The following is a 23,066-nucleotide window of genomic DNA, read 5'->3' as shown; positions in this document are numbered from 1 at the left end:
GACTGCACGTACAGGAGACGTACACCGGGAGGCTACCGGCACGCTCCTGCTTAAAGGCATTCAACATTAAAAAAAACTTTATAGATTGAACAATGGTTGGCAGAGTACTGGCGGGCACTTCCAATAACCAGGGATACAAAAAACCTGGATCCGCCAACTCTAAGATGGCAGGACGCACAGGAGACGCATGCCGGGTGGCTTACGGCGCGCTCCTGCTACAAAAACGTCATGGGCAACAATGAAGATCTTGACACGTCACAAAGGTTTCTCGAACGGCTCCACGCGACACCAATGACACGGTAAGGTGCGTGATCCGTGTTTGATTTTGAAGGCAAAGTACAACTGACATCCTTAACAGCCCTTGTAGTAGAAACTACGGCAAACATTTTAAAACGGTTAATGTCTTTACCTTAGTAATAGTGCACACTGCGATTTTGTAACTCAATCCAGCCTTATCGCAATGAAAACGCCCAAAGTCAAAATAGGCACAAATAAAGATCACACCAGCTCCAGAACAAAAAGTGCGCAAATAAAACAATGTCACACATCCAAATGAAAAGGTAGTAGAATACCGACAAGGACGATGAACTTGCACACCAAAATCCCAAGTAAAACAGAAACACTTGACGCAAGAGCACGAGCAAAGTCAGTCATTGAATACCTTGGTTCAGGTTGCCCTGTCGATATTTGTAGTGGCACATAGGCGCTGGTAAAGACAAATCTTCTTCACACCTCTTCCGGTGACAGCTCCCAAAAAACTCACTTCACGATCATCAAATGGCCCCCCCACGCCAAAGAGACTGCAGGTACTACTCTTACACGACTGTCACAGGGGCCAGCAGCTTTTAAAAAAAAAAAAAAACTTGATCGCGAAGACGTCCAAACAGAGGCTCTGGAACACAACACCAGGAAGTAGAAGCTGGGCTGAGGCAAACCTCTGTGCTGCACAAGGGAACAGGTTGCAAATCCACTCCTCACATTAACTGGCACACGGAGGTATGGGCGACCGGTGTTGTGGTCACTGGTGGGGCTCACAGTGCCAGGTAGTTCAGCCAAATGAGGAGTTTCTTTTCTTTAAGACAAGTTTCTTCAAGTTACACTAGTTTAGTTACACACCAGTCTATTCAGGTTACGCGCATGGTTTCTTTAGTCTCCAAATCGTCGCCAATTGAAGTGACCTGGTTCCATAAGTTGATGTGACACAGCAGACGTAGCCAGGATAGATCTTAAGCGTATTTATTAAGTTAGTAAAGTCCATAGAATAGCCCCACCAGAAGCAGCCTGCTAGCTGCTCAGCCCATCCTCTCAACTGTCTCTCACCACACCAACCTCCAACATTCCAGTCACGTCAACATTCCACATGGAACTCTCACACTGGCTGAGCAGCTAGTTAGAAGATACAGGAGAACAGTAATAACCTTACATGAAGATACTACACTCTTCCAAGCAGATTTGTTTTTATAGGACAAATCAACTTTTTCTCATCCCTTCTTTGTGGACTTATGCTGGCCACCACCTGAACTTTGTTTCTTCTGGGAGAAAATGCTCATAATACTGCATTCCCTTTGTAAAGCTGCTATAAGTGTTTTAGAAGATGGATTGCTGTGTAGGGAAAATCCCCAACCCAGACAAGCTCCAGCAGCCTCAGTATTCAGTTATTTTATGATTCTGATTATGTTATGGTTAGGTGTATCTGTAAAGCTCACTCACCTTAGGGTATCCTGGCACTGCAGTTCTACACTAGCTCATGGGTTATTCAACAGCCAAGTCTTCAGCTTCATGTGGAATTCAAGAATTGTGGCTCTGATGTGTAACTGCAGGTTGTGCTGGGCTTTTGGTGTGATGTAGGAGAAGGCTCAACCACCAGTTCTGATTTTGTGTGTGCATAGGGTGTGCACAAGTAGGAGTCCTGCTGAGCGTAGGTGTCTGGTAGGTTTGTGAAATGAAATGTGTCTATTGCTGTAGGCTGGGCCTGTGTTGTGGAGAGCTATGAAGGTGTGTGAGGAGTTTGAATTGAGCTCGTTTGTGTATGGAAACCCGAGGATCTACCTCCCTGTGGTGGGGAGCGTACCGCGTGATCCTTGGTGCTGCGTATTCAGTATTCAAGTGCTAACCTAGCAGAGTCTATGCTAATATTCCTTGACCATTATTCAACAGTCTACTCGTGCATATCAATTGAAGCTTACTAATTAAAATTCAGTTTAAAAAAAATTGTATTGGTGGTGTCCGTGAAGCACAGATTTAGCCACCAGGAGCAGTTGAACATTGTACACAGCAGCAGATATATTTGGGTGCACAAGAAGGTTACAGAGCTCGTTTAGGGATGTTTATGTAGCAACGCAAGCGGGTGCTATGTAAACAGTTGAAGGACGTGTCATCAGGGTCTGGGAGATGATATCAATGGAGTGGCACTTGGGGAGACATTGTTGGGAGGTACCTAGGTATAGTGAAGTGAGTTAACAGAACTTTTATGGAGCACTTTAAAGAACGTCTTACTGTGGAGAAAAAAGGTTTTGTTTCCTTTTGGTTTTCAATGGCAGAAATTGCTTGTTTTGCTTGAGATTTTCATGTTTGTAGTTTAATCTTATTCTTATGGAAGGCCTTGTAGCTCATGCATTAGTATTTGAAGTGATCCTGCTGGAACCCTCACAACGTTCCAGGTTAGGGATGAAACAGTCAGATTTCCCTTGGTTAGGGACTAGCCACATCACAGCATCCATTGCACACTTTAGTGATATTCTATTAAATATTTATTAAAGATTTGTGTTAGAACCGGCGGTCTCTAGTTGGCAGAGGTATACACTTCTGACAAATAGGGACCTACCAACTCTAGTCAGGGAAGGGGATTACACACTCAGATAACCCCTGCTACCCCCTTGGTAGCTTGGCAGAGCAGACGGGCTTATCTCAGGCAGTGTGTTAAGCATTTATGACCACGTACAGTAATAAAGTGAATACACTACAGATGGACACGACACAGAAGTTATTATAAAAATAGTATTTTTATATAAGGCTTAGTACAAGACCAAATAACGACAAAAATATACCACCGTCTTAATAAATACTCTTTGGAAGGAAAAATAATAGTTCAAATAAGGTTTCTTCTTGGCAAATTATTCTTCTGAGCACAGTTCTTTGGCAACAATGTAACCCCCACAGGAGTCACACGACGTCGAGTCTACAAGATTCCCAAGGTTCGGCGTTGACCGCGAGGAGCGCTACGTCGAGCCTGGAGTCGCAACAGACCCCACAAGTACAGTACCTTGAGAAACGAAGAAAACGAGGATCCACGGCGTCGAGATGTCGGCGTCGAGGTCGGCGTCGATCGTGCCTCGGAGTCGGGTCAATCCGCAGCGGTGTCGAGGGATGTCGGGCCGGAGCAGCGCTCACGGCGTCGAGAAGGGCGTCGAGTCGATGCGATCAGCAGCGGCGTCGGGACGGGGTCGCTTGGAGGTGGAGCCGATACTCACTCCTCACTGGCGTTGATACCGGCGTCGAGACGGGGTCACTTGGAGCCGGGGCCGATACCCACTGCTCACTGGCGTTGCTGCTGGCGTCGAGACTGCAGATTTTCCCTTGTGTACTGGAAACAACACTTTCCAGCAATTCAGCAATTCAGTAGATGGTGAAGTCCTTTGGCCCTGTGACTTCAACAGGAGACTGGCACTCTTCCAGTCCTTGGAGATTTCCTAGCAAGTGTTCAGAGAGTACACACCAAGTTCCTCTCTCCTTGTTCCTTGGCAAAAATAAAGAAGCAGCTTTCAGGTTCCTCCACAGCAAAACAGCACTCTGGCAGAAAGGGGAGGCAAGTCCTTAGATCAGCAGGCTTCTTGTCCTTGGTACAGGTTTCCTTGTCAGAAGTGATCTGAGTTCTTGGTTCAGGGGTCCTTCTCTTATACCCCATTTCTCCTTTGTTCCCTTTGTCCAAACAGGGAAATTCCCACCATCTCAGGTTTGTTGTGGGTGTTGCCAGGCAGAGGCACCTGGCCTATTCACTGAGTAGGGCAGAGTCCTCAGCCGCCCAGCAGGAGGCGGAGCCAGTATTGTCACTGGCAGGAGCAGGGCTATCAGTCGCCCAGCAGGAGGCGGAGCCAGTATTGTGTCAGGCAGGGCAGGCTACTCTTCCCTCACTCTATGTGTAAACGCCCCATTCACCCCACACTGACTCATTCAGACCTCTGGAGCCACACAGCCCCTGACACACACACCAAACCAGCAGAGACCGGTAGATAGTTGGACAAGAAAATAGCAACTTTCTAAAAGTGCTATTTTCAAACATAGAATTTAAAAACCATCCATCCTAAAGGGTGTGTTTTTAAATTCTGAGTTCAGGGATACTAAACTCGACTTGCTACCATGCTCCCTGAGTCAGATAGATTATAATGGAGTTAATAATCAGTCTGCCCAGTCTGGCCTATTGGAGGCAGGTAGCCCTTCAATAGTGAAAAACGAAAATGGCTGTAATTCACTATTAGGTCATGCCACACACATCCGGGCATGACCTACCTTTTACCAACAATGCACCCTGCCCTAGGGCCTACCATAGAGGTGTCTGAAATGTGGCAAAGTGAAGGTTTAGAGACTGGTAAGTAGGTTTCCTTACCAAGTCGACATGGCAGTCAGGGACTGCACGCAGGCGCTGCGGTGGCAGGCCTGAGACACATTTTACACGCTGCTTCTGTGGGTGGCACAATCAGTGCTGCAAGCCCACCAGCAGCAGTTAACTTACATGCCCTTGGCACACGCAGTGCACTAGACTAGGGTCTGAACAGTAAGTCAACCAAGCCAATCATGGTAACACCAATCAATGTAACAATTTAACATAGGGAGCACTTGCACTGTGGCACTGATCAGCAGTGGCACAGTGCCCAAAGCAATAATCCAGCAAAAACATCGTAAACAGAGGAGGCAAACAGAAAAAAATGGAGGAGAGACTCATGCCAATGATGCCAGGTCTAACAATTTGGAACTCCAATGAGGTCCACAGTACAGTATATACACATTATTACATAAATAGAATAAAACATAAGGAAAACACATTTCCCGGACCAACATAAATTTCCAAGAGCCTACTCAGCTGGTCTAGATTTTCCCATACAAAACATTAGGAGATGTTAAGGTTTACCCTAATCGGCGAAATAACTAAGGTTTTCAACAGTAATATCATTTAGCTCAATGGCAAGAACAGAGGCCCGGGAGACCTCAACCAAAGCAACAGACATACGTTTAAGACCATATTAAAAACAACAGCTTAATGTAAATTTAGAATAATATACATCACGTCAGGGCTAGTTAAGATTTTTCAAGCATTTAGGAAGCAACACATAACCACTTTAGCTGAAGATAGGATTTGAGATTAACAACAGAAGTATTGAGGTAACCAAGCATATCTCAAAGTGTACAAAAAAGCAATAAGTAGCAGCCAGTTCATGTGCAAGATATAATCCACAATCCAGCTTCGGCAGAGTTCAGTTTAGGGTTAGCAGCAAGTAAAAAGGAATAACAAGGCATATCCAAATCTGTGCAAAAAGCAATTCAATAGCAGCCAGTTCTTCTGCAAAATACAGTCCATTGTCATGCTTCAATTGAATTAGAGACCAGCACTACGTATCCTAACTGTGCTAAGAGCAATAGATAGCATCCAGTAAATGTGCAAAGTACAATCTAAAAAAGTAGAAACCATTAATACTTCAAAGGGGGTAATGGCACGGGGATTAACGGTCCATTTCAAAATATATAAAAGATTTAAAATATATACATAAACTCCTTAAAATAATTGATTAGTTTTGCACAGATTGCTTCGTTCTTTGGGCAAAAGAGAAAGTCACGGGCTGAAGCTACATTTTTAACACAATTTTGTAGAAACATCGGCTGAAGCCAGCAACAACGACTCCGAACCAGAGCTGGGCTGTCAAATACAATATGATCCAATGTCTGAATGTTCAACTTGCAAAAATTACAAATTTAAAATTTTTTTAAGATTCGGAAACCAATTTGCTGTCAAGTTGTTTAAAGGTAAGAGATTCATACGACGTAGAGTGAGCAGTCGTAGGGTTCCATGCTCTAAATTCCAAAATAGATATTTCTGTGAGATTCTCTGTGAATTTGTCCTTGCTATTATCTTTAGTCTCTCTTTAGATTTACAAAATGTAATATCTCTATTATAACTAATCTTGCCACTTAAGGTTTTTAATAAAGATTTAAATTCAAATGGCGGGGCAATAGTCACTGATTCTTCTTGTACACACAAATTATTTTTAGTGCCAAAGAGAAATCACGATAGAAAGAGTAGTTCCCTGCCTTCTCGCCAAAGATTTCTTGTCCCATGAAACCTCTTAAAGAATCAGGCTAACTGATCACCCTAACGTAAAACCCTGGATAGACCTTGGACATAAGAGCCTATCAGGCCAAATTCCAGTCTAATAGCAGCTGATGGAACTAACGTGTTAAAATTACAAAAATTACAAAAAAAATCTGACCTTCAATCTTATCTAAAAAGCTCCAGTCCTTAACAGGGATTGATTCAATGGCATAGAGAAGGGTTGGGGGAATTTTTGCTTTAAAAACCGCCAGGAGATGTAAAAAATGCCTTCTTACCATAGCGCTGTAAAAAATACGCAAACCATTAGCGTGGGAAGCAGTTTTACAAGAACTATGTTCAAAGTGAAGTTTGTTCTTCCTATTACCCGCTACTAGTTTCCCTAAATAGAGATATGAATTCACCACCTCCAGGTTATCAGGACCAATTTGCCATTTAAAATTACTTGATGTACTACTTTTGTTACATTTCAAGATCTCCCTCTAACTGAGAGAAGCAATCAGGTAAATCTGCTATATATAAAGAAAATTGCAATGGTGCTAACAAGCAACCTTTTTTCAAGCCATTTTCTGTAGGGATTACATCTGCTAGACCTTGATTTCCTCCCATTAATATCGGACACCAAGTTTGAGAATATAGTGCGATGATTTTTTGCAATTTTCTCCATTGTAATGGTCAATCTACCTTATTGAAGGCTGTTGAAAAATCTATGAAAGCCATATATACATTTGACCCACGATAAATTGTGTATTTCTCCTCAATTAGTTTCAACATGGAGATATTATCTAAGGTAGAATTATTTTTTCTAAAACCTGCTTGTTCTATAGGGAAGACCTGCTTCTCCATCACCCATTCCGTAAGGTGATCCAGAATACTCCGAGCAAATATTTTCCCCGCTGCATCTAATAAGGGTATTTGCCGGTAATTACCTGGTTATGTTCTAGGGCCTATTTTGTACAGAGGAATTAGAATACTCCCTGACCAAGATAGAGGTGTCTTCCCCTGAGAGTAACAAAAAATAAACAGTGGGGCTGGATAAGTGGCCCACAGAAGTGGCTCCTTTTTAATTACCGTCATGGGAATTTCGTCAGGGCCCATTGCTCCTGAAGATCTCATTTTCCTAATATATCCCACCAAGTAACTAATTGAGTGTACGTAGTTGAATGCAGGGGTTTTAAACAGATCGAATGCCATGGTGCCGGGACTGGAAGAATAAAAATTCGCAGAGTAAAGTTCTGTCGGGTGACGTTTCCAATCCTCTTCTTTAATGGGTATGGAGAGAGATTTCACTCTTGTACCGCAGCAGTCGGCGATTATTTCCCAATACTTTTTGGAGTCATTTTTGAGGCTGCCTCTTTTATCTGCACCCAAGCACCATCTTCCTTTCCTTGACTTAGGGAGCGTTTTTTCCTCTGTCTTTTCCTCTTTAGAAGGTTTATTAAATTACTTTGTTCCAATGAAAAATTCAGGAACTGGGCCCTCACCAATTTATTTATTTCCCTATTTTTTGTAATCATTGGATTAAAATGAAAGCTCCATTTGACTGGAGCATGTGATAATTTACATGATTTAGCCAAAGTGCCTACATTATGGGAAAAGGCTTCGAGTATGTTCAATTGGGAAGAATCACACTTGGCCGATACTAAATGCTGCTGATCTCTTATTACAGCCTTTAAATTTGCTTTTAATTTAACGGTCACTTGAGTATTCCAATGAATTCTACCGTTTGTTGTATTAAACCCTACTGTACCACCTTTCAAATTCCAGGGGTCTGCCTTAGCACAAATTAATTATAAGCATATGGTCACTAAAAACATTTCCCAGGACTTCCATGTATTTAAGTTTACAAAAGAAATCTGCAGAGACAATTAAATAATTTACAATAGATCTCCCAGTTGGCGCCTTATGAGTATAATTTGCTGGAATATCCTTTTCTAGCCTCCCATTAGCAATGATAAGGTCTAAGCTTCTTAGACCTTCAAGTAAAGAGACTCCTCTTTTATCAGTCCTGCTTTTATTTCGAAATTGGGCATTGGGGATGTTTAGGGCTTCGTTTTTTTCCGGTGTTCGAGAATACCTTTATACTATGGGAAGAGACCTTAGAGTTCAAATCTCCTACCAGCATTATGAACTGCAGTCTTCATTTTCCATGGTAGAGGAGATAAAGACAAATAAATCCTTTAATAGAAAAAAGTAAGATGCGTCAGGGGGAAAATATGCATTTACGATCAGCAGGGAATTCAAGTGATCCTGAGCATTCGTGATCTAGTTTAACTGCCTGAATTAAATTGGAAGGATGTAAAATTTCTTTATATGACCAATTAAGACTTGTACTTAGTATAATGGCGATACCTCCTTTAGCATGACCTCTTTTAACAGGGACCACAGGCTGGCTCAGTACTATATCAATGGACCATTCCTTTATTATCCAAGCCTCTTGCAGACATATTATGTCTTCACTCTGCTCTTTCAAGAATAAAAGTTTTTTTTTATTAGTGCATAAGCCGGCTGCGTTCCAAGAGATCACATTAATATCCTTGCTAGGAGGAATTCCCACATTTTAGACCTAACAATCCTTTTGTATTAAGAGTGCCTGCTACCCAACTCCATTTCTTGTCTTCCTCCTCTGCAGAAAGTACAGACTGTGTGTTTTCCTCTGTGAGAAGCGAGACCCTCCTGCCTTCTTTACCAAGGAAGACCTGTAAAAGAAGGGCTTGCCCCTTGTGGAGGTTTCTAGATTGGTGTTAGACTGCTTATTTTTGACCACCTTTTTTAAGGCTAACTCCTCTTCAGGTATTAAGACATTTATTCCACAACAGCGTAATTTATCACTGTGCAACATTATCAGGTTGGAGATAGCTTTGGATGTAAATGTTACTCTTGCGTCCCTAGAATTATTGTATTTTTGAACCTCACCCAGGGCGATGTCATTGCTTTCAATCTTTCGAAGGCCTGGGATTTCAGCAAAGCAGCCCAACAGAAAGGTCTTATTCATAAATGGTTCATGATCAAAAATAAATGAGAAATCCAGGGCAAAAGTGTCAAAATGTGAGGGGTTGGCTAGTCGGGAGACCTCAGAAATATTTTCAGTAGGATTATAAATAACATTATTACCGAAAGAGGTAGCAAATAGTGAAGCATTAGGGATCAGAATACACTGATCAATGGGGGGGAACACTTTTATCTAGTACAGATTCAGCTTGGGTGGATTTAATTGGTATACTTGGGCTCAAGAGCAAAGAACAAGGTCCCAATAAATTGAGGTCTGCTGGACCATCTTCCTTAATCGAAACGTTTAATTCTGGAAGTGACGGTATATTATAAATTAGGTTAGGCTCAGAAAGTGGTACCAGGATAGCAAGCATCAGAGAGGCCGCATTTACTACAGAGGTCAGAAACACACATGCGATATTCCCCAACATAAAAATATATAATGATGGAGTTGTCATGAGAACGTACATTCATTATAGTTACAGAGAGAAATAACATATTACATGCAACCAGCATTCATCCCGAAACACAAAAAAATCTTTCATCTAGTACGTTTTTAAGACTTCAGAGAATTGTGTCTGATTGCTGCACTTATAAACTCAAGGAGGAGGAACTGCACAGGAGGTTTCTAGAGCAAAGGCTCACCAAAGAAGCACTGATTAAAGCTAGAAATAAAATGTGAATGATCAACTAATGAATGATTTTACAGCTTGCGAGTAAGATTAGACTGATACGTCCTTATACAAGGAAATCCGACAGCATCATAGGAACTATTAAAACATTAGAATGATAAATGCTACTTGATAATTGATTTGAACTTTTACCAAATAAAGTGTTACATTATTGAAGGAATTATTTTTCCATTGTGGCGTGCCTTCTCTGAAACCGAGATTTTACATTTCCTTTAGTCATCTGAGAGCTAAGCTATTCTTGTTATAAAGTATAACACTTGGTAATCTGGTGATGGATAGGGAAGGCCTGCTGGGGTGCTCAGCAGTTCTATGATCTCTGTTATGTTGCTGAATCCCCACTGTTGCAGCATGTGCCTCACATTGTAGCAATTGCACTTTTTACCAGTTAGGACACACCTTCATGTCATTCAAGTCCGACAGCCCAGCCAAAACCATCAACCTTCCTTCGAGCTGATGCCCAGTAGCAGATCATGGAAGTGCCATCAGTGAACCTAGCATGTTGAAAGATCCGATGAACCTCCATTTTAAAACCTCACCGTCCATTTTTAAACATGCGCACACATTTACAATGAAAGAAACGCACTGATATATTTTAATGTGTTTCAAGCAATTTGTAAACCCTATCTCTAAATTTATACAGTTAGTAATGTTCAAGATAACTATTAGATTAATAGATGTACAGTGGCATTGAGAGGAGTACATTGTTGTACAGTGTAGTGCTATAACGTGTGGTACAGTGGAGGGGTATAGATTGTTGAGTGGAGAATAGTGTTGTTGAGCAGAGTTAGTGGAGTGGTGTGGATTGAAGCTTGGTAGAGTGGAGTGGCATAGAATGGAGTGATGTATAGTGTAATAGCATGCAGTGAATTGTCGCAGAGTGGAGTGATGTACAATAGAATACCGTACCGTACAGTGCAGTGGTGAACCCTGAAGTGGTGTACAGTGGTGTGGCTTAGAGTGGAATAGCATGTAGTGTTGTAGAGTAAAGTTCCGTACAGTGGAGTAGCATGGAGTGGAGGGGTGTACACTGGAGTGTTATAAAATTAAATTATGTAGAGTATAGTGGCGTGCAGTGGAGTGGCATAGAGTGGAGTGACGTAGAGTGGAAGGGCATATAGTAGAGTGTGGTAATTGAAAGAGATGTTGCGTGAAAGTATGTGAACGTATGTAGATGTAATGTGGCAAGAAAATACATTATTTGTTGTAAATGGTAATTTTGATAGTATGTGTGAATAGTGTAAGTAGTGTTAAAGTTATACGTTTTAAAATAGTTATATATTCTGCTGCATTATACCACAGTAAGTTTGCGGTATACCGCGTTACATGTACACAATAAGGCAATGTGTGATTAGCTAATGGCTGTATTTATCAAATGTAAAAGGCAGCCATGACGTTTTCAGCTCAGTTTAGCTGTGTTCTGTGTTTCGCTGCTTTCTGGGTTATAGTCTTAGGTATAGGTAAGTAGTAGGGTTTGTTTTCACTACTTATTGAAGTGTTCAAAGGTAGAGAAATGTATGTATAATTTTCTATATATTTTCAAAGCAGTTTAGAGAAAACTGTAAAAATGTTTAAATAGCTCAATAATTTGTCCGTATTATTGCGGTACTCCATAGACTTTTTTTGTGAAGATTTAAATATGTTAAGAATAGAAAATACAATGTAGTACACTACATTTAAAAAATATTGGTTACTACAGTGTATTTTTTATTTTTAACATATTTTTAAAAATGTATTTTAGGTACAGCCGTACTCCCGAGCAGTACCGCAGTACTCTGTACTTTAAAAAAAATATATATATACAAACATAAATATTTTGCACTACCTATTACCACTTGAATACAATTGTAATAAGTAGGGTAAAAATATCAAACCTAATACTTATATCTAAGGATGAAATGCAGAACACAACCAAAGTGTACCTAAACATAACATGACTCCCTTTCAGGCAGTCATTAGCCAATTATATAATGCCTTGTCATCACTATGTACCACAGTACTGCATTGAGATAAAATTACATTTCTCAACAATATCGCAAGAACAGATATCACTAAGTTGAAATGCCTTATAATTAAAACAAATACTTACCCAATTTACCTGTAGTACCCAATAGGATCATCTCCGCACCATAATGTGTAATCCTGCCAAATTTCATGTAAATCCGTTCAGCCGTTTTCGCGCTATGCAAGATACAAAAGTTTATGGAAAATGCGTTGGTGCAAAAACACTTTGTGGGACCTACTTTGACTAATCCATGCTAAACCGCTAAACTTTCCATCATTTGCCAATGTAGGAAAGTTTTATCGAGATTCGTCTAATGGGGGCAAACCTATTAGTGACCAAAATTCTGATGTAACATATATATATATATATATATATATATATATATATATATATATATATATATATCAACCACCAACTCCAATCTTCGACAAAAGAAAGGACGCCGACACCAACGACTTTCACTGAATTCACAGGTTCAATGATCTCATTCCATTGCTACGCGTTTTGGCATCACCTGCCTTAATCATGCTATATATATATATATATATATACATATGGGTAGGTGATCAAGATCGCGGATGCGATCGAAATGCGTCTGAGGCGGACACTTGTCTGGCAGAAAATGAAAATAAAAACGTCAGAACTGAATTTGTGAAGCCGCCTGGTGCATTTATTTGGACGACAGCATTGCGCATGGATTAGAGGTCCGTACCTGTATCCAACCCCCCTTGTTGCATTTGGGAGGTCAGGACTTTGTTTATATATATATATATATATATATATATACACAGATGCGCAGAGTGTAATGTGCTGTGGTAATTATTACCATTGTTGAGTGTGGGGAAGAGTTTAACTAAAACCAGGATGCAAGGGGTTACATTTTTGCAGTGAAGTAAAATAACTTTGAAGAGGCCATCATGAGAGTTGTTCCCAGTGTAAAGAAATATGTAGTCTTTGGAGCAGTTAACAGTGTTTTTCTCATGATAAATTTGCTCTACTGTGGTGATAAAGTGGAATTTGGCACTTGCACTGTAGAAATACGTGTGAACATTATGATGATTCGCTTACAATTCAGTCTTAACTATATTTTCTCGGGACAGGGAGAAGCAGGGCTTAATGACATATCAGTTGCCAGTGTATGCATTATTCAGCAGCATTTATTCTCACTGCCGTGGCGCATATATATATGTATATATACATATATCTACATATATCCATTGTTTCACGTTAAGGCTTTGCTATTTCCGATACGTTTTGGAGCATATGTTATGACCATATTTTTCTATGCGTTTTGTTTACCTATTTCATTTTATATTTCTATCCTCAGTCTTTATGTGAGTGGATCAGAATGGCAGGTCGGCGGACGTTGAAAGCTGTGCTGGTGGATTTAAGTGGCACTCTGCATGTTGAAGATTTGGCAGTCCCTGGCGCACAAGAAGCTCTTAAAAGGTGTGATTCCTATTTTTACTATCTTGTGGTATGTATAGGACATTGTCTAAGTGATCAACTATTCTATAGTAAATACAAGTAGCACTACTGGTTGACAGATGCTTGATTTATAAAGTCTAACATGTGCAGGTATATCATGTTGACTGTGCTGAAAGAAGCTTCTTTCAGACCTAATGCTCCAGTAATTTCAATAGAGCAGTAAAGCAAAAACCTTATTTGGAATATAGCAAAAACTAAAACTGTGGATTGAGCAGTTCTATGTACACTCTTTATGGATAAAAGGACATGATACGTGTACATGTGCTGCTAGTGCCTGGCGCCGCCGCCTTCATGCTTGGCCAAGCTCAGTTCCACATGTGGGACACTGAAATGACATGCAGGCATGCAACCTCTCCAGCCCCCTCAAACAGCAGCGGGCATTGCAGTTTGCAAAGGCTAGAAGAAAATGGGGCACACTTGGCCTCTTGTCTTGGTGGATATAGGACTACCTGATAACCCTATGTTATATTTATGCGCAAGTAAAGGGATTGCTTGTTTTGCTAACTGAAATAGTTGATAAATGCACACCCTACTTTATAAAAATATATAGATTGTGTTAGTTTTCATTACAAGACAAACTGTCAGGAGCAGTTCTATTACATTATACTGCTCAAATTTACCATTTTAGAGCAATGTTGCTAATGGTACCTACAGGTAGTTCTGATACATCATTCCTTCACAATCATCACTGAAGCACACTTCACATAACCACATCAAAAGATCTGACTCTAACCTGGGGTCTCTGTGACAAAATCTGTACATACATTCTCTTATCACTGGGTCAGTGTGGGTATTAATTTTTTTAGAGAAATCATCCTTCACAGGAGCACTCCTATTCAATTCTCGTGGGACTGTCTTGGCTGGGCATGGGAGTGTGCACTTATTTTTCTCCATGTCTAGTAGTACTGCACTGTTGTAGTCCCTGGATATGTTGTGATAACGGTCCCAAGCCCTAGCAAAATCCGTCTTTCTTTTCCCTTTTTTTAACCTTGGGGTGTAGAACAATACTCATGCAGTCAGGCCATTTTGTCACTTTACGCTTCTATCTACTCAAAGTGGGTCCTTCTGGTGACTTCCGACTCATTGTATTTTGTTGTTTTGCTAAGGGTTGGCCTACTCTACAAATCTACTAGTTACTTTTTTACATTTGAGGTGTGGTAACAGCCCCAGTGTACGATTTTTAGGGATTTGGTATTTATTTCTATCATTTGATTTGTTATGGAGTCTTATTACATTTTTCAATAATTTCGTAGTCTAGGGTAATTCCAAGCCTGGTGTTAATTACCCTACATCTTAAATATGCGGATTAGGCTCCTGGATAAACTTTATTAATCCTCATGAGCGTAATGTCTACTCTTTGTATACAGTTACAGGGAGTTAGTCTAAAGAGGGCATTTCTAGAGATTCTAGATGCATTCTTCAATATGTATTCATATGTAATGAGTTCATTCATTTAGCCATTTATCTTTCAGACTGTCTAATGAGCATTTGGATTGGCTACGTAGTGCTTGATACATCAGTGAATGCCTTAGTCCTGCTACTAATGTTGTATATTATTCAAAGCCTTTTGTGTATAGGTAGCTCTCTATATCCCAACTTCTAGGGCCTACGTATTGCGAAGTTAATAGAGTCACGTAACACAAAGTGATCCTGTGGTAATTCATAGTCTCTTGCCAAATTTTGTCAGGACACGGAGGGGAGGATTATGCTATCCTTTCTTCACTTTATTTAATAGCAGCCATATTAACCTAACTTTAACAAACTACCATTCCCATGAGAGCTTGGGAATGCCATAAAAAAACGAGTGTCCAATGGGATAACAGTCCCCCAAACTCCATCCAGTCCGGTCATCCCAGATCAGGTTATAGTCCATCATCTTTGTCCACTCCACATTTTTCGTTGTGCGAGACCAGCCTCTGCATCCACATCACGGGTCCTGTTAATTTGCATCCATTCCTTTCAACCAAAGGACATATTTAGCAAAAATTCATGGCTGAGGTTTACACCTGAAAAGAATGCAATGTCACTAGACATGCAGATATGAGTGTATTTCAACAAGAAATGAACAATCATAACATGGAGCTTCACTGAAATCTCAAGACTTGTTACTTACTACATATGGGGAGGGCTCCAAAAGCCTGTGTTCCCCGGGTGGGATAATCCTTGCCGCAGAGTCCTTAATAGAATTGAAACTTTCCGTTACGATAGCTAGGGAATTTTTCATTCTATGTCAGGACCGGAGGCAAGGATTATGCTAGTTTAAGGCTTACTTACTACCAAGAGAGCCGTAACTAGTACTGGTTTGAAATAAAACCGTTTGAACGTAGAGTCCAAAAACCAGTCTCCGGCTTTGACGATATCTTCCAGCCAAGCACCTAATGTGAACGCCTTTGAAGCCATCGCCCCACGCGTGGAGTGAGCACCAAACATCCACAGGTCAATGCCTGCTTCCTGCATCACCCACCTTACCCACCTGGCAATAGAGGGAGAGGACACCATAAAAAACAATAGTGTCCAATGGGATAATAGTCCCCCATACTCCATCCAGTCAGGTCATCCCAGATCAGGTTATAGTCCATCATCTTTGTCCACTCACCCTCTTTCTTTGCTGCCCGCAGCCAAGATAAGTGGGACTTTCCCTTTCTCTCATTTTACAGTATTTATGACTTGTTTTCATTGTATTTCTTTGCTTAAGTGAACCTCCGCTTACAAGCTGCATCTTGCTTTTTTAAATATGAATATTGTGATATGCGCAGAATTTGACTCAGTTTTACTAGTGTTAACTATATGTTCGGGCACAGGAATGCTTGACGCTCCTTCGCGGCTGACTGCTTCTGGTTCGTCTCCGCGGTGCGGTCTTCCTGCACCTAGGTGGCGCTTTACTGTGCGACCCTCGACCGTGATGCATGCTTTGTATTCTGATCATTCCAGCAGGATCGGAGCTGCGCGTCTCGGCTTTGGAGCCTTGCCGTCAGGAGACATACGCACTCGGAAGGGTCCGTATCACCCAATCGGGCAGTTTTGACCTTGAACGCCCTGCTCAGGGTCTGTAATTCGTATGTGTGTGAATAACGCTCCTCCCAGAGGAGTCTGAATTGTAGAGCAGGCCCTGACCTGCTGGGACAATCTCCCAGACGAGATACCCCCTTTGAAGTTCAGCACCAGGGGTGTGGTGTCCCCAGGCTTAGACTCAATTGCATTGAGGCTAGCCCCACACCTGATCTTGAGCTGACACCCAGTATCCCATAACTTCCGTGTTCACGCTGCTTCTGGCATTCCCCTAAGCCCGCCCAGCTCATAACCTTAAGGGGTTGCGGAGATTTTCTCCCAGGGGATGAAACCCTTTGAAGATACCCAGGTGGAGGAGGACCCTCTGGGATGATTCCCCTGGGATGATGACTTCCACGATGCTGTCGATGCATCAATCTGTAAGGCGCTTTCTAAGGCCATGGCCCCATTGGAGGAACGTCTTTTCCCTCCAGATAGCGCAACACCTGTGAAAATATCGCAGAGGCTGCATCTGGCCCTACGCCTCCATTGGCGCCCGCTGGGACCTCCCAGCTCCCTGACTCTGACCCCCCACAGTGAAGCGTATCTGCGAGGCTGGGTTGGACCTTGATGCCTTTGCAAGGCTAAAACAAGCCTTCGAAGCCAGTAATGCTCCAGCCTTCCCCCCCCCATCTTGGGACTGGTGAGCCCTACTGCCCCTAAAGGTGATGGTCATAGAGAACAACAACAATACGAAAGGAAGAGAGGGTCCTAGGGAACTTTTTAAGGCCAGGCGTGGATATATTCTCCAAACAAATTACAGAACACAACTAAAGTATCCACTGGTCTAATCAGACTCAGAGCAACACTAGGCTTAAAGATATATGACCCTATTCAGAATGACCAGTATACAGACCTGGACAATCCTTTCAGGTGGACGGATTCCCATTACTCACAAAGGTGACATGCTTCATTATCTGAGTCTCCTCCTAGCGACAGGCTAGTGGTGCCAAGGGCTACAACCCTTTCAGTGAAAAGGGGAGCTCACGGATGTTTTCACAGAGACCTATTGCGCAGTAGCGCACTATCAGATCCACTTGATGTGAAGAGATGTTTTATTTAAGAGTGATGGACGCAGTGCACAAAAGGGAAAAGAGTGAATTAAAAATGAACAGAAGGAGAGAACAACTTTAATGGGTATCTCCTACTGCCCAAAGTAAAAACAGTGCAACAACAGTTTTAACATAATAACTGTCTGAGATTGGAACAAAGACAGGTCTACATGTTTCAGCCACTTGGATTAGATTAATCCTTGGCTTTCTTCAGGACCATACAAAAAGTATATTGCTACTGTGTGAAATGTGCCATTAGTGAAATACAAAGCGATAAAAACAGGGTTGGAACAAATACAACCATGTAACCTGTATCAGTAGGTTTTCATATCCTCCTCTGTATAAGGAATGCTGATAGCCTCTGAAAGAAGGAAAAATAATAATCTGTTGTCACGGAAACGCATATCTAAAAAGCCAAGTGTACTCTTGAAATAGTCTAGATCTTTAGTGACATCCTATTTGTCATCTAATTGCTTGAAATATCAAGCAACTCTTACCTGTATAATGTAAGGAAGACACCTCACCTGGCAACAGCTCAGGAAAATGAGGCCCCGCTCTGCAGAGAAATAAAACAGAGAACTGGGAATGCTCAATGTCTCATCACACTTTATCCCTCCCTGGATCCAACTCACCCAGGCTCTCAGTTGTAAAATTATTTAAAAGCCATCTCAAAACTGCACAGTGCGCCAGAAGAACAAAGCACAAATAGGCTTCAAACTATGCCCAAGTGCAACAGAAATACAGAATAGCAGAAGACACCTCACATCTGTCTCAGTTGCACCTACGTAGATAGAAGGGCTTCACTTGACAAGTTTAGTGCATCTTGTGTATATATATATGAAACTACTATCGTGCTTGAAGTCAGTGCCAGTTGTAATATACAATGAACGATAGAGTTAGCTTCTGCTACAAGCACATATCTCCAGTGTTAAGAAACGCTGAGCTCTACCAGGACATTTAATACGCAGAGCTCTGAGAATACACAGGGAAAACGTTCGAGAGCGCCCGATTGAAAAGCACTCCGCAACTTACACAGGTATTAACCAAGCATGCCGCGTCTGTGTTTAAGAGCGTGCTGCTCCCAAGTAAACACCCATTTACTGGTAGATAGCATAAGAAGCAGCATATCTCTTACCTATCCGTCGGTACCTCTGGCTTGTCCAGAGCCATAGGGGAGGTACCGACTTCACCTTGCGCCATGTTTAAACGTAAGCCTCAGATGTTTACACATGCGGCAGTGATCACGTGACAGACGACCAGAGTAGTCCTTCTGGGAAATGTAGTATGCCAGAAATATGCAGAATCTAAACGTTCATTTATCTTGACTAACACGACACTCAGTGGAGCGAAATAATTGATGTCGGAAGAACATGCTATGCGGGTGGATGACATCGTCCGCAAACTCATAGTGTAAAAAGCATGTACCACAACCATCATGCGTGCATATTGGGAAATGTAGTCCCTGAATGTCAAACTATACGCACAATTGACCAATAGCACTGATTACAGTGTAGGTCCGATATTGCTGAAAATCTAGCCACCATATTATGCACCCTATGCAGCACTGGTTGAAATGTCTCAACCACTAGGATCGATTAGACCAAGAATGTGTTGTCTCCACACTCGTACACCCCCAGATCACGGATATGTAACATTTCCAAGAGATATGTCCTTGTATTTATTTGTCAACACATATATAGATATTTATATATATATATATAATATAATATACCATGAGCAGAGGAAGGAGTTTTCCCCCGTTAGCCATGATCACGAGGACCACGGCCCAAGTCAGGCGACAGGAGACGGACGTGGAAATGATCACACGGGTTTGGAAGTCACTAATTTGGTTTCCAGTTCTTCTGGAACTTTCTTGGGATTCTCCAATCCCTCTCCCCCTATTTCCAGCGCTTCTGCTCAATCCAGCCATGCAACCCCATCTGTTGATCTTGAAAGAGTCGCAGTCTTTCATGGCGTGGCGGATTACAGGGGATGATGGTCGATCCCAGGCCTTTGGGGCATGGCTCAGAGGTTCTTTTCCAATGCCTGGGCTGATGGTACAATCAAACGCTAAAAGTCCAACTGGCGATGCTGGTCCGGTTGGTGTTTGCGACAGACTCTCGATCCCGAGGCAGCGGATGTGACCCACGTTCTTAATTTCATGGCCTCATTAGCTGAGGATGGTTTGGCTTATAGTTCAATAAACACCTTTTGTTCCGCTATTTTTGCGGGTCATGCCTTGGTGGATGGGTCTCCGATAGGGGGGGGACATCCTTTTGTGTGTCGCCACTTGCGGGAAATTAGACTGTCCCTTCCCCCAGAACTTAGGCATTCAGCACTCTGGGACGTCAATCAGGTACTGAATCTCATTTTATCGTGTCAACCTAACCAGTTTCTGTCCAGAAAAGAGTTATCGGCCAAGCTGGCCATGCTGCTTTGTTTGATCTCTTGCAGACGGGTCTCAGATGTGAGGGCCCTGGATATCACCGGCCATATTTTTGCCCCCTGGGGGGGTAACCTTCACGATCCGCAGGCAAACGAAATGCGGGACGAAGGTGATCTCATTTCCAGTTTTCCCAGAGTCCCCAAAATTGCGCGTTGTAGCTTGCCTTATGGCGTATGAAGAGATGTGGGCAGAATTTCGCCCACCGAGTGAGCTGCAGCTCCTCACTGCTTTGCGTAAACCACATAGAGCGGTGTCCTCTCCCTCTATTGCCTGGTGGGTAAGGTGGGTGATGCAGGAAGCAGGCATTGACCTGCGGATGTTTGGCGCTCACTCTACACGTGGTACGATGACTTCAAAGGAGTTCACATTAGGCATTCGGCTGGAGGATATCTTCAGTGCCGCAGACTGGTCTTCGGACTCTACGTTCAAACGGTTTTATTTCAAACCAGTACTAGTTATGGCTCTCTTGGTAGTAAGTAAGCCTTAAACTAGCATAATCCTCACCTCTGGTCCTGACATAGAATGAAAAATTTCCTAGCTATCGTAACGGAAAGTTTAAATTCTATTAAGGAATATGGGGCAAGGATTATCCCACGCGGGGAACATAAGCTGTTGGAGCCCTTCCCGTATCTAGAAAAGTAACAAGTCTTGAGGTTTCAGTTCAGTTAAGCTCCATGTTCTGATTGTTCATTTCTTGTTGGAATACACTCATCTCTGCATGTCTAGTGACACTGCTTTCTTTTCAGGCGTAAACCTCAGCCATGAATTTTTGCTAAATATGTCCTTTGGTTGTAGGAATGGATGCGAGTTAACTGGACCCGTGATGTGGATGCAGAGGCTGGTCTCGCATGACGAAAGAGGGCGAGTGGACAAAGATGATGGACTATAACCTGATCTGGGATGACATGATTAGATGACGTTTGGGGGACTGTTATCCCATTGGACACTATTGTTTTCTTATGGCATTCCCAAGCTCTCATGGGAATGGTAGTTTGTTAACGTTTTGTTAATAATGGCAGATATTGAATAAAGGACATCATAATTCTCGCCTCCGAGTCCTTAATAGAACTGAAACTTTCCGTTACGATAGCTAGGAAATGTTTTAATTCCTAAAGGCTATAAGGAACCCCCTCTCATAAGTCACCCATTGACTGAAACACACCATAGGTGTTGGGAGCAATGCTTGTAATAAGTCTAACCACTGGAAATTGCTCGGGATAGCATTCTAACCCATTGCTCTTTTCCCTATCATGATACTTCAGTTTGACCCAGAAATATGCAAATCAGTTTTGACGCAGCTCCAGTAGGAACAGTCCAGCCCGAACTGCTGGCCAGGACTCCCTAAACTAGAACACAATCCTCCCAAGACTGGTTTTGCCCTAATTGGTGCTCAGTCAGGAGTAGCTTTGTACCAGTGGTACAGTGAGCATGGGACCCATGTAGAGTGTGGCTGGGGCAGGAGACTCTGCACTGATTACATGGGAACCAATGTACACTGGTTTGCATGTTCAGGACTACTGTCTAACTCAGCCGTGCATTCTGCGCACAGGTAGCCTGTCACAGATTGGACCTTGAATAAAATGATTAGGCCCTGTTCAGGCCTTATAATTCAATGTGCATCCTGGAGTGTGAGTCTGTAGTGCCATACTGTAAGTCTATACAGAGAGGTTTAATGTAACTTCCCTATGTTTAAAAGGGCCCAAAGTGCACCCTATTTGGCCCTATTTGTGCTCCTTTACCTGCTTTGTGTTTACAATAATTCTCTGAGTCAGCCCTTAATAAGATTCAGGTACTGAACTACCCTGCTGGGCCAAGTTCTTTACTCTGCTGGCCAGCTGGTAGATCAAAAGCTTCCTTAGACTATAGAACCATTTAGACCCATTTTGAGGGGTTTAGCTGTTTCCTGGTAGATGAAAGAAGTAGTTGATACATTTGCATAGCCTGATTAACTGACACTACAGTGATAGGATTGGGCATCTGCTTCCCACAGGGAAAATAGAGAAACAGTCAGACCTCTGACACTAGTCACACCAGGGGAGCCCTTTGGTTTCTTCCCTCCAAGACTTCAGTTTTGCTGTGTCAATTAGGGATGGAGCTGAGGCCCAAGGAGAACTCTTGCAGGCAGTCACTTTCTTTTACTATCATTAAAATGATCCAATATTCTGTGAAAGGGATGGAGTGATTCTGTGGCATCTCTGGATTGAGCAGAGTTGGTCACCTTCTGGAACGCTCCACTTTGAGTAGAGGGCACAGCTGAAGAAGGACTGACTACTTGCACACAAGCACCTTCCTGGAAATGACCCTAGTTTTGTACTTCATAGAACTCTGTTGGGCTCTCTCTCCAGGGCTGGTAGCCTTAGCCTCCCGCTCCCTCTAGGGACAGTATAGAGTGGACTTGCAAGGAACCCTTGAGTAGAAGGCTCCCCTGGAACTTGTGTCGTCCAGTTCTGGGTGGAGCTGCCATAAGAAGGTGTATGACACACTGCTGCAAGATTCACAGGTGCCCTGCAGGTTGTAAGGATGACATTTGACCTGGGGAGTGCAGACAGGAAGTCTGATTGCCTTGAGAGCCGTAGTGTACTGTTTTTGAGAGCCCCTTGTCCATGATAACTGCTATAAACAAAAGGGGGTTGTCCTTGACCTCTCCTCATCTGATGGCAGAGATAACCTAGGCTCAATCATTGGAAATCTAGCAATACCCGCATCTGCCTGTTAATCTGCAGGTGCCCCCTTCTGCTCACCTCTAAATAAGTCTTTTTGTCATCAACTCTTCTGAAGGTGGCTATTGTAAAACCTAAGATTTAGGAACGTATTCCATCCACTGATAAGGAATTTCAAGGGATTATTGGAATATAGGAATATATTGCATAATTTATTTGAAAATGCTTTGAAAAAAGAAGCAATTTACAATTCCAGTGTTAAATATAACCCTTAAACCACAGTGTTCTAATATAGAAGCCTAAAATACAAAAGCTAAAACAAATCATTCTTGTTTCATGCATCATGATCAGTTTAGCACATACAGTGC

General features: G+C 42.3%; 1 protein-coding gene across 3 annotated transcripts in view; it reads left to right on the top strand.

Moving 5' to 3' along the window:
* HDHD2 (haloacid dehalogenase like hydrolase domain containing 2) overlaps positions 1-23,066 on the top strand; it is a 216,232-nt gene that overhangs the window by 73,054 nt on the left and 120,112 nt on the right. For all 3 annotated transcript variants that reach the window (XM_085629453.1, XM_085629444.1, XM_085629462.1), the window contains exon 2: positions 13,332-13,453. In XM_085629453.1, the coding sequence (XP_085485579.1) occupies positions 13,353-13,453 (101 nt within the window). In that variant the 5' untranslated portion in view covers positions 13,332-13,352. The remainder of the gene's footprint in view (positions 1-13,331; positions 13,454-23,066) is intronic.

This window comes from Triturus cristatus, chromosome 2_1 (genome assembly GCF_964204655.1).
Source record: "Triturus cristatus chromosome 2_1, aTriCri1.1, whole genome shotgun sequence".
In the NCBI taxonomy this organism is placed as follows: Eukaryota; Metazoa; Chordata; class Amphibia; order Caudata; family Salamandridae; genus Triturus; species Triturus cristatus.
This window is presented reverse-complemented; position numbering and strand designations above follow the sequence as displayed.